The sequence below is a fragment of the Triplophysa dalaica genome, chromosome 6 (genome assembly GCF_015846415.1).
Source record: "Triplophysa dalaica isolate WHDGS20190420 chromosome 6, ASM1584641v1, whole genome shotgun sequence".
In the NCBI taxonomy this organism is placed as follows: domain Eukaryota; kingdom Metazoa; phylum Chordata; class Actinopteri; order Cypriniformes; family Nemacheilidae; genus Triplophysa; species Triplophysa dalaica.
In genome coordinates this window covers 12,871,459-12,883,700 of record NC_079547.1, presented here as the reverse complement: position 1 = coordinate 12,883,700, position 12,242 = coordinate 12,871,459, and the positions used below count along the sequence as shown (strand labels likewise).

The following is a 12,242-nucleotide window of genomic DNA, read 5'->3' as shown; positions in this document are numbered from 1 at the left end:
CAAAGGTACGAGGCAAATATTAACCATATATGCAGTAAAGATGGCTTGTAATTGGTATGAAGTAAACATCTGTTAAGTATTTTAACATAAAGAGTTTGATTGTGTTGAATTAAAAACCCCAAACTGCAGCTGGTCCACGAGACCCACCAACAAAAATATGAACAGCACACAAGGGTTAATCTGTTAAATAATCCTGATATTTTATAAATTGTTATATTCAACAAAAATTTCATTGTAACTACTTTGTCGTCAATTCCTTGTTACTGGTCGTCTTCTGTCAATCTTCACCAATTAATTTAAAATGAGGAACAAAATGTTTAAAATGGACGTTACTATCATTCCCCTCTAGAGGGAGCACAAACATAAACTACGTTGAAAAGAACAGACAGTGACCTAAATTCTCTACAGACCCAATCTACACTATAAGGATAATGGAGAATTACCAGTTATATTAATTAAAGGAGATTAATGCTCCCATTGACTTTGACATTTATATATATATATATATATATGTTATATATTTATTTTTATTGTTTTTGGACCATTTGTATGGTTTGATTGTAAAATCCATCTCTGGAAAATTGTCCGTAGGGTGTGCGTGCGTGAGTGAATGAGTGAGTGTGTGTGCCCTGCGATGGCTTGGCACTCCATCCAGGGTGTATCCTGCCTTGATGCCCGAAGACTCCTGAGATAGGCGCAGGCTCCCCGTGACCCGAGGTAGTTCGGATAAGCGGTAGAAAATGGATGGATGGATGGATTGTAAAATCCTTAATTTATTACTTTTGTGCCAACTGAAATGTATCTCATTTATTTAAGATATTTGTAAATCACAGACAAGTATATTTCAAGGAATTTATTATATAAAAAATGGCAAGTCAAACATTTTTAAAACATACGATTTGGAGCAAAGCAGGCTTACTTCATTCTCCTTTCCATCAAAAAGGGAAAGGCTAAAACAGCAAGGGATGCATTAGGCTACATTCAAGGTCAAAGAGAATTAAACCTTAAAGTTGCTGAAAAAGAAAACATGAACATTTGTCACTATTCCAAAATATCAGTTGGAATGACCTTAAGTGTTTCATGAACCTCAAAGTACACATCATTTAATTTGGGTCGAATCAATAGATTTATTATAGTTACACTAGGCTATAGAAAATTAATAAATTCTACATAAATAAAACAGATTTTCAAACAAATCATGATTTGTCTGTAATTCCTTCATGTTTCCCAAACATAGTATTTTAATGTAAATCACCGGAATCACAATAAAAGTCATCTAAATCAATATTTTAAAATTATTTGTTAGTCACACATGTTTTAAACATGAATGATTTTAAAGCCTGGTAATACCTCAAATCTGATGATTCTTGAAGGGTCACAACGATATCAATTACAGATTAGACCCTGCACCATTTCAGAAGCATGAATGTAGCTGAGTGTGGCTACAGTGATTCCACAAAATGGCTAGACAACTTATGTGAAATGTGGTAAGAACAAAAAGGTTCATATTCTCTTGGTTTGTCATGAAATCATATTAATTTCAACAAAAGAAAACAACAGCAACCGACATTATCCAAATTAATTAAATTAATTAAGTTCCACGTCTGCATAGGAAGCAGACAGGTGCCTCGTCATTTACTATTTAGTATAGTTTCGAGATTTTTTCATAAATCATACTATTGGTCCACCTTCATGTTTGTCTTTGGATGTTGTTAATATTGACCAATAAGAAGTTTTAAAAAGAGATTGTCAACTTTGACAACACAGTGTTTATTGGGAAAATAGTGGGGTTTTTTCATTTTCTGTAAAGTGTTAGTTTTGGAGATACAAGCTTTCAATCCAACAGCATTTCAGAAAAGCAAGTAAGCCATTTGATAAATACGAAGGACACAATTACAGTTTTACCCATAAAGCTGAATAATTTTTTTCACACATTAGTGACTCTTGTTCATAGAGAAATAAAAAAGAACCACTGAGGTTTAGGTTAGGGTTTTTAAGTCATGAGCATGCACAATGCACAGTATGTTGTGCTAACAGTGACATACACATAACATTACTTGTCAGTACCAGGTAACTGTTTCTGAAAGCAGATGGTAGTCATAGATATGACATCAGAATATATTTTGTGAGCAGCAAGGACCATGCATTGTATGCACATTAGAAGGCCTGTTCCATCATAGCATGGTCACTTTTGTATTACTTTTGTAACCAAATGAAAAATGTTAGTGGTAACATGTTCATGTATTGACACTAATGTGCAATGCACCGTATTATTTTAGCTGTGCTTATTAGATGTTGCTGCAAAAGCATGGGGAACATTATGACACTATCATCAGTTAAAGATACTGAGTTAACATAAATGTGCAAAACTCTGGAAAGTATTTTTCACAAAAGATGGAACAGGCCAGAACTAAATTGTGCTGTAAATACGCTTGAGTTTGATTCAGCCTCAAGATGGATATGTGGAGTCTGTTCTAAATGTGAACATTGAGGTTTCATTCTATACTTCACTAAAACCAGACAAGTTTTATTCTAGCAAGCTGACCAGGTAGTACTCGTATTTCACTTTTTCTTTTAACACTTTTGTCCAAGAGTTATAAATGTCAGTTGTTCTGAGCTCTTCCAAAAAAATACATACAGTCTTTTACTGAACCACAACATACAATGTGATGCAGACTGTGCTTACAGCTGACAGCTTAATTAACAGAAATGGTAACAGTAAAATCTGATTGTAACAAAGCAAAGACCTTAACAAAAAAAATTTAACCATGAAGACAGACATAATAATTCTAAACATTTGAAAAGTACTGAAACACCCTTCAGATATTTCTCTTTCTATGCATAAGCATAGTTACATTCCACTAGTTTCATATTGCTTAATGGAAATTTGTTGTGGGCTTTGTCTGTTCAGAGACTGATAAAAAAAAACTTTTCATACTGAACCAAATGTTTAGACCAATTGTTCTGGATATAAAAAGCTACAAAATAAATGAATGCTTCTCATTTCACAAATTGTGCTTCCTAGTTTCCTGTACTTGCATCCTAATTTCCAGGTCATAGGCTGAAAATAGTGGAGTGAGAAAACAAGGAAGCAGAAATTTACATTTTGAGAAGCACCCAGTGACTTTCCCCTTTCCTTTAACTGTTTGCAGTACAACCAATAAATAATTTTCTTCTATCCTACAATCACACTCCGTTTGCAAGTGTAGCATTGGTTTCCTGGCTGATGCTCTCTTTGACCTCTAGGGGAAGTGAATCAAAAAGGTGGTCCTCCACAATGAGGCCGCTTCGGCGCAAGAGCCGGCATTGGCCAAGTTGTGCAGGCAGACGATCCAGGCAGTTCCCTTTTAGCTCAAGATGAGTTAGCTGTGACAACTGCCCAATTTTCTCTGGCAGCAAAGAGATGCAGTTGTGCCCGAGGGACAGATTACGCAACTTTGTGCATTTGAACAGCTGCTTGGGCGCCACGTCCACCTTGTTTCCGGTGATAGCAAAATGCTGAAGGTTCTGAAGAAAGCCCACATCTGGAGGGATCACTACAATGGAGTTATGACTTACATCCAGGTATCTCAGCTTGAGGAGATTAAACAGAGTGGTTGGTAAGGTCTCTAGTTTGTTATGTGAAAGATAGAGAAACTCAAGGTTTTTGACATGATTTATGGACAACGGAATGGCAATAATCTTATTGTGCCATAGTTTAAGGCAGTTAAGTCGTTTGAGGTGCTGAAAGCTGATAACCTCCTCAATGGTACGAATGTTGTTGGATTTCAAGTCCAACTCCTGCAGGTTGGTCAAACTGAATATCGCATGTGGTATCCTCTCCAGTTCACAATTATGCAGCTCAAGCTCAGCAAGGTTCATCATCTTTTTCAAGATGTTTAATACCACAAGTTTAGTACCATCATTGTGTACCACAAGTTTGATCAGATGGGGTGATAAGTCTGTGATGTTAGTTGGAATCTTGGTGAGGTTGCTCTTCAGATGTAGAATCTTGAGATGCCTCAGGTCCCTGAGGGACTCTAATCCTATCATTTTGTTGTTCTCAGAGTTCAGGTTTCCCACCAAGTATAGTTCTTTCAAGTTCTTTAGCATGTAAACCCAGGTGGGAATCTCCGCTACATCTGTAAACTTAACATGAAGGCACCGTAGGTGATCACGGAGAAAACTAAATGCAGTCTGTTCGACTTTGGCGGGGCAGTGGTAAAAGTGCAACTCGTGGAGGTTGACCATCTGGGAAATTTTTGCTGTGATCCGTGCCTCAGGAATTAGCTCTAGTTTTAAGACGTCTAAATCGGTGAGGTCGAAGACTGCATCAGGCACACCTGAGAGCATGAAAAGATGCAGCTCAAGTTTATCCTGTGCATTGCGAGTCACGTGTTGCCGTAGTTTCTCAAATGTCCACTCGTGGTTTAAACTGATTTGCCGAAGTTTGTTCTCGCTTACCTCTGAGAGAAAGACACCAAATCGCTTTGAGTATAACTGGTCATACTGGTCCACCATGTGAAGGAGGAAAGCAAAGTCATTCTTTACATCTGGAATATCGCTAAAACTGCTTTCCTCTCTAACTTTCTCAAAGGAGTACTCCTTAAGAGGCCGTCTAAACAGCCAAAACAGTGTATAAATGCAAACCAAGCCATAAACGAAAATGAGGACAATGTAACTAACAAGGAGCTTTTTCAACATGTGAGCCATGTTATGGGTACATTTGAATTTGGTGTAGCCAGTTAAATGTTTAATGTCTGGCTCACAGTCATGGTCAAAATGAATGGATGTGACAAACGTCATTGTGTAACATAGGATCAAAATAAATTTGACAGTTTTTATTATAGTCTGAGCTACATACAGTTTGTATATCAAGTCACTGTCCTCTACATGTGTTCGAAACTTCCTTACTTTCTCGAAAAGGGCTTTAGCCTGCTCTCCATCTTTTTTATCGAGTATAGTCATGCTTGGAACTTCAATGACTGGTTTCTCTGCAGAAAACTTAATACCAGATTTTCCGAGCATGGGTGTCGACTGATTCGGACTTCCCTCTTCACTACTGGTGGAAAAATGTTTTGGTAATGTAGAGGCTCCAGTAAGTCTTTGCTTATTCTCTTCAGAGTCCTCACAGGCTGTCTCTGACAATGCCTTGGTAGTCCAAGGGGACTCAAAACACTTACCCAAAATAGACACAAAATGCTCAATTTTGGAACTAGTCTTTGGATACTTGAACCAAAAGTTACTGCTTACCATAAGTACAATAGTGTGTATGAGGGCGAGATATGGAAAGTACTTTGAATACCATGGGAGGGCAACATGGTAGCACATCTGATTAACAAACACGTACTGCTGAAAATCCAGGTTTGTTCGAAGACCTGTAGGCTTAGTATGACCGACAGCAGAGGATTGTGGGAGATGTTTCTGCTGGACAACACTGTCGGTTTGTTCTTTGCTTGCCAAAGGGGCAGCTGCCAATGTCATATGGTCGCCTCCTGTCCCTGAGCCTAAGGCTTTCTCTGGTGGCTTTTCCTGTGACATGGAATTGGGGTCCTCCCACGATTCCAGTACAGGAAGGCAAACTACCTGATCTTTGGTTAACTGCATGGTCCCGGCAAATATGGCCAGCATAAGCATGACCACACCCAGGTAATCCATGAAGACGTCCCACCATGGTTTCAGTATTCGATAGGTTGGCTGGATGTCATTTAGGGAGGCAACTTCTGTGAGGGTAAACATTCCTACATAAAGATAGAAAAACATGTTTTTAGCACATAATAAAAACAGTATACAGTAAATAGAATTATTCCATATTGGGGGGGCTCACAAACATATCAGGATCAACCATTCCAATGTTAAGATTACTTCTGCAAATACAGGCTTGTCACAAAAGTAATCTTACTCTCATGTTCCAGTAAACAAATGTACAAAGGAGTGGTCTAATACACCACTAAAGATAACAGATATCTCCTATTGCTTGGAAGACATCCTAGTGTCTCTGCCCTGTATCACTTACAACAGCATAGCACTTGATCAGTGATCAGGCACTAAAGCACTGCTTTTGACATCCTTATTAGATTATCAGTCTTAGTGCATCCGTACTTTAGAAAATGAAGACATTAGTACTAGAGTGGTGAACTTGTCCAAAGACAATGTTATCTTAAATATCAAGTTGCAAGGCCCTCCCCTGATATTTCGGCATTTTGAGAGGGAAATATTGATGTGCACAGCTCGTCTTTCGCATTGCTAATACTTATTCATGAACATCTAATAAAAAAGTGAATGACCTTCTCACTGACAAGAAACGATTGAATGTCACAATGATTAATTAGCTTGTCTTCTACTTGGCCAATCAGGCTGTTATATAAATCATTAGTGTCAATGTTTTGATAAAGAATTATTTATCATTGAATCATATACTCCCTTAAGCAATGAGTTGAGATTTCAACCATGTGGACAGTGAAGATCCACCACAGTGATCAGGGAAAGAAAAGTTTTTGCACATATTTTACAGCCTGCTTAGAAAATGTCTTTGTCTTTGTCCAGGACAATCACATTCCTTCCATTCATCACACCAACAAGTCACAAGGACTTTGTTCTTTTGTTTTGCCTGTTTTATAGAACAATCTTTCGAGCTTTACATTGGCTTTGATGTGAACACGTCAATTGTAAGGAAGATATCCAAATCTAACAGGCTATTTACACAAGGCTGTTTTCAGTAAAAAAAATATATATATATTTATTTTGTCTGTTTGTTTAACAGACTTTTGGGGGACTGAAAATGCAAACTTTTCAAAACGGGTCTCAAAGTGCAAGTTTGTTAATATGCCTCCCTATTGTTTCTGTGTAAACGGCAAAACGCATATTTTCTTCATTGCTTATGCAAGTTCAGTCGCGAGCGTTTACCCATAAGGATAATACCAGCCTTCCGATACTGTATTCTTGTGCTACGCAACAGTCTTATTAATGGTTATCCAAATCCAGCAAAAAGTAGATTTACAGCACTACTAACACCAGCAGAGACACATTATTTACACTTGACAGACGTCACACATACAAAGGGTATGTGTATGTGTGCAGGCACGTCATGTTTCTTTGAAAAGTAACATCGCATCCACTGATGTGAATGTGGATAGTTTTGACAATGCTGTGGTGTAGATAAAACTTCAAATACGCAAAGGAAAAAAACTTTCAACATGCAAACGTGGCTTAAAAGGGCTAATAGACAGCTACAAAGAAGGGGGCTGGAAAAGCAACTGCAGCAAACAACACTATCTTTTCCGTCTGCAATAATTAGGGTCTAATTTGTACAATTACATAGCAGCTTATTTAGACAAGTCAGACTGCCATAAATAATAATTACTACTGTGTGTGTGTTACCATGGAGTTCATGGATTCTTAAAGGATGAACAATTATTAACATTTGCACATATTTTAGATGACAGTATAGATAAAGATACATGCTGAAAACAAAAAGATTCCAATGGTGATCTACTTTGGTAGATATGTCATTTTATAAGCCTTAAACTTCTGTAGAACTCATAATTTCTTTGATGGTGGAATAATGTGACAAAGGAACAGTCAGTTCTTAAAATTGAAGATGGATATAGGACTATCAAATGATGTAAGGTAACCACTAGCTAGACTGTGCGTAATATCTAGTCACCTAATAAATGTTATAATCAAAGTGTGACAATACCAACCAAACAAAGTCCTTTATAACAAGACTTCATAGAATGTATGATCTCATTGCCTTCTCCCACAGTTGGAACAGCTTTATGGCCACCAGTTTCCAACATAAGAGCTGGAAGATTAATTTAAGTTACACAAACTGTAGCTTTATGAGCTGAAAAGTCAAGTAAGCTAGTTGCAAAAAGTTTGAAGTATCCCTTTAATTGCCTATTTTGATGCAATAACACACAGAAATATATGGCAGAACTTTACAATCAAGTTGTTTTCAATTAGTTATGCAGTAGCTAGTTTTGCGTAGCCAGACCTTGATACTGAAGGTAAGGGAACATTTGCCGCTTTGAATGGCCAAGGACCACCAACCACGTAATGCAAACAATCACATTTAGTTTTGTGCCACCTTATATGTAGGTGTTTACTCGATCGATCGTCATGAATTCTCATTTTATCCGATGTAAACAGGACAGCTTACGTCTTCGCTCTGATGGCTTTGTGTTGTTTTCAAGCAGACTGTTAAAAAACGTGACACTAAGGTCTGCCAGAAATCCTGTAGAATTCAGAGGACGACCTCGAGTCTGCTGAAGTTTTTCCAGTTTAGAATGACGTATGCATCAAATGTTCAACTAGCGGTCTGTGCTACTGGCGTCTGATGCTGAAATTATGCAGTGGCTGAACTTACAAAGAGCAATATAGTTGTGAGTGGGTCACAGACTAACACAGGGTTGTAACACTGACGTTTATAACGTTATATACAGTAGTTGTGCAATTTGTACTTTCTTTCCTTCATTCTAACTTACTTCTGTTAATTTTTGTGTTTTTATGTACTATAGATATTGGACAAAGAGTATTTTGGCAGAATCAAAGTAAGTTTATCATAAAAAAAATTCAGTTTGTGAGTTGGTGGTTCAAGTCACCAAATCCAACCTTATATTATCTTATTCACTGTCTTGTTGCCTATATTACTACCGTAGCACCATACTAAAACATGTCAGCCACTCTTAGCAACTGTTAACTAAGCTTTGAAAAAAGTTTACACAGCGGGGGTTATCAGGGCCGCAACTGCACCTTTTCTGAGGGGTATGCAAGATCAGTTTAGCACCCCCCCCCCCCGCCATTGTTGTGGTTCATTAATATTTAATGAAAACATAACAAAATAAGGATAGCCTATGTTAAACATGCTTTTACTGAAATTACTATTACAACTTTTTTTGAAAAATGAAAGAAGACCATAACATGTAGGCTATTATAACACAAATAAATAAAATATCTTTGGATTTTCCCCTTACTTTAAAACATTTTTAGTTTGTGGTTCTTATTTTATGAAAACACAAAATCCTTAAAGTAAAACAAAGACAAACTCTCTTACACTGAAAGATCAGCCGAGACAGATAAATAGCATAAATTATAATCATTTCCATCTTCAATATAAGAGTGAATGACGTATAAGGATTTTCAACATGCCTATTTTAAAATACAAATAAATAATAATATCTATTGCAGATATTCAAACATAAAGGGGTGGTTTGCCGGACATGGATTAGTTTAAACCAGGACTGGGCCTTGTTTTCACAGACAAGGTTTAGTCCCAGACTAAAATGAATGTGTGACCGGTCTTAACTGAACATAACTTGCCCTGAAATATCTTAAAATTTATCAGTGCCATTGTTTTGTCTCAATATGCACACTAGTAATGTACTCTTCCAAGGCATTTTTATAAAAGCGATAGAAATATCTTAATTCAACTAAGGCATAGTCCTGGCTTAAACTAAGGTTTGTCTGTTAAACTGGGCCTAAGATATTTAAAAAAAAAAACACACAAAAACATTCATGTGTGCATCTGACAAAACGATTGCATTCTATTTATGATATGTCAGTGCATGATCAAGACACTTCTTACATTAAAGTTAGTCTGGGACTAGGGTTAAGAACTGTCTGGGAGACCACCCCGAAGAACTTTAGAATAAATTTTAAATTAAGTGATTCTAGTGTTTTTCGTCTATAGACCACAGCCTATATGTGGTGCAGTCGTGATTTATCTTAAAATGTATTAATTTTCTTGACATGCTTTTTTTTTTACAAATCTTTAGTATTTAAAGGGCCAATTTCCCAGACAAGGACCATCTTAAACTAGGACTAGGCCTTAGTTAAATTTGGATTATTAAGGTCTTTAAAAAACATACTTGACAAAAAAACATTTCTGTGTGCATCTTGAAACCAAACAATTGCAGTGATATATTTTAAGATACATCAGTGCAAGTTGTTTTCGATCAAGGCATCTCTCCCTTTTTTTGCTTTTTTTTGCCTTTATTTATAGCACAGTAATTGATCACAATGATGTAAACAATATTAGAAAGATATATGGATGGATGTTCAGAATTTTCACTTCTGGAACATCATTGACTACCATAGTAGGAAAAATGAAACGCTAACATGCCGCAGAACTGTTGTTTGTTTTCCTAAATACTTTGAAATATCTCATTTTGTGTTAAACAGAACAAAAAAAAATATTACACTACTATGGTACTGGATGATGTGCCAAAACTGAAGATTTCTAACATTCTTCCAAATATCTTTCTTTGTGTACAACAGAATAAATAAATTTGTACAAGTTTGAAATAACCTGATGGTGAGTAAATGATGACATAATTTTCATTTTTTGATACTATCCATTAAAATGAACTAAATTAACTTATTAAAACTTACTTTGCCTGATAATTGCATACAACTGATATATATGTTTTAACAATACCATTCACTTAAGCATACTGTATCAGAGATTCATATTTCAGCCACAAAAATATGATTTATTTTTTATTTAATACAATTATTAATATTGGTCGCACCACATGATAAGTGTTTACTATAACAGCTAACCTCACTTGACCTCAGTCTGAGCATTTACCCCATAACTAGGTCATGGTTGCAGCTCTTATTCTCATTAGCTGGGAAATTTGAAATGACAATTCTGGTAACCAATCATATCTCTTTGTGTTATCCTGAGATTCCATCATTGTTTGGAAAACACTATGTGTGTCTCTGAGTTAGTCTCATATGTACAGACAATGGATAATTTGCGAAGAACATAATATTCTGTATAGTAAAACAAAGTGTTATTGAATAGTGCATAAAGTGTCCTAAACTTGAAATTTAAATATCAGCAGAGCTAAATAAGAATTCTTTGCAGAATTCAGAATTTAATATGGAAACGTCCTTCATAGCAACACACGCTCATTCAAATGGAAAAAGTTAAAGTAACAAGGTCAGCCAAAAATATTTAATGTTTACTGTCCATCCATATAGCAACACCATATTAGTGAATGTGTCTCAAAACGACCAACCAAACCCCATGATTACATGAACTCACAATTAGATTTCAAATCAAACTGTAACTTCAGGATATAAAACTTTGTAATGCATGTATGTAAAAAAACATGATGAAAATCTTATTTAACACCATTGTAACTTCCTAGCAGAGGTCTGCCTGATGTTTTAACACAGGATGAATATCAGCTTGTCTAACTATATGTCAATGCCTCCAAAAGTGACTTGGACATGCGCTATAGACTATGGCTATAAACACGACCTTAGTTCACAGGAAAACTGAGTAAGTAAGCAATATTCCAGAATTGTCTGCGCAATAGTATATACTTACTGTCTCATATAAACGTCATCCACACTGGCATTTCAGAAATTCCGATATTAATTACACATTTCATCCAGTTGCCTTTGCAGTAATGTGAACACTGTTGTAGAAAAGAAGCAGTCTACTCGCGTGGGAGACGTCATTTGTAGCTGCGTCCATGTCATTGTGTTCCGATACCGGCTAGTTAAAGGGTGAGGGTCATGATATTTGTATGACACGGCTTTACTTACGAATAATGCATAAAGTACGAGCGGAACGTTATTTATAGGACCGAACAAGAATATTTCCTATGAACGCAAACCGGTGTCTTGTCGTATCTTCTCAATTCTGTGCAGATTAACGTCAAACACAAACAACACTTCCATGCGAAGGCTGATGATACTGTCGTGTTCTAGCAGGTAACGTTAGGCAACTGTACGAAAGGTCAATTTACTAATAATTCACCCGGCAGTGCTTTATATAAGTATCCCGGCTCCTCTCATTATTATGGTACAGTCAGTGCAGAGCGCACAGCGGCAGAGTCAACCAGTCTGCACCAGTTCTGTACACCGCATCCGCCACCTTTAAACCTCCGATTACTCAAACTAATGTACTTACCTCAAACCAGGGCTGTCATTTTAATAACGCCAAAGCCTCCACGATTTCAATGCGTTTGAAATGATGAATGAAAAAAAGAAACGCGTGAAATGGACAGAAATACAGTCAGATTGAGGAAGTGCGTGTGGGCGGAGCTAAAGTTTACAGGAGGATACGCGCCACACACCTGACCGTATTCTGAAGTTACTAAGCAACAAAACCCATTTACACTGGAATTGTTACACGGCTGGTTGACCTTAAACATATTACAATAACTGGAACATTTTTATTAAGGGGTAGAATTAAAACAATCTTCAACTCATCTGTTGAGTTTTACTTTTGAGAAATTTGGTCA

At 36.7% G+C, this 12,242-nt stretch overlaps 1 protein-coding gene across 3 annotated transcripts; it reads right to left on the bottom strand.

The window, feature by feature from the left end:
- Positions 1 to 874: 874 nt before the first annotated feature.
- Positions 875 to 12,033, bottom strand: lrrc8db (leucine rich repeat containing 8 VRAC subunit Db). Of its 3 annotated transcripts, none has more exons than XM_056751448.1 (2): positions 11,909 to 12,033; positions 875 to 5,720 (listed from the first exon to the last, which is right to left on the bottom strand). In XM_056751448.1, the coding sequence occupies exon 2, from the start codon at positions 5,716 to 5,718 to the stop codon at positions 3,187 to 3,189; it is 2,532 nt and encodes an 843-aa protein (XP_056607426.1). In that variant the 5' UTR covers positions 5,719 to 5,720; positions 11,909 to 12,033; the 3' UTR covers positions 875 to 3,186. The 3 variants fall into 3 exon arrangements, with proteins under 3 accessions (XP_056607426.1, XP_056607427.1, XP_056607425.1); XM_056751449.1 differs by lacking the exon at positions 11,909 to 12,033 and adding an exon at positions 11,317 to 11,878; XM_056751447.1 differs by lacking the exon at positions 11,909 to 12,033 and adding an exon at positions 11,321 to 11,878.
- Between the last annotated feature and the right edge of the window lie 209 nt (positions 12,034 to 12,242).

Coding starts and splice junctions, on each gene's coding strand:
- lrrc8db (XM_056751448.1), bottom strand. CDS start 5,718: ATGTTTACCCTCACAGAAGTTGCCTCCCTAAATGACATCCAGCCAACC.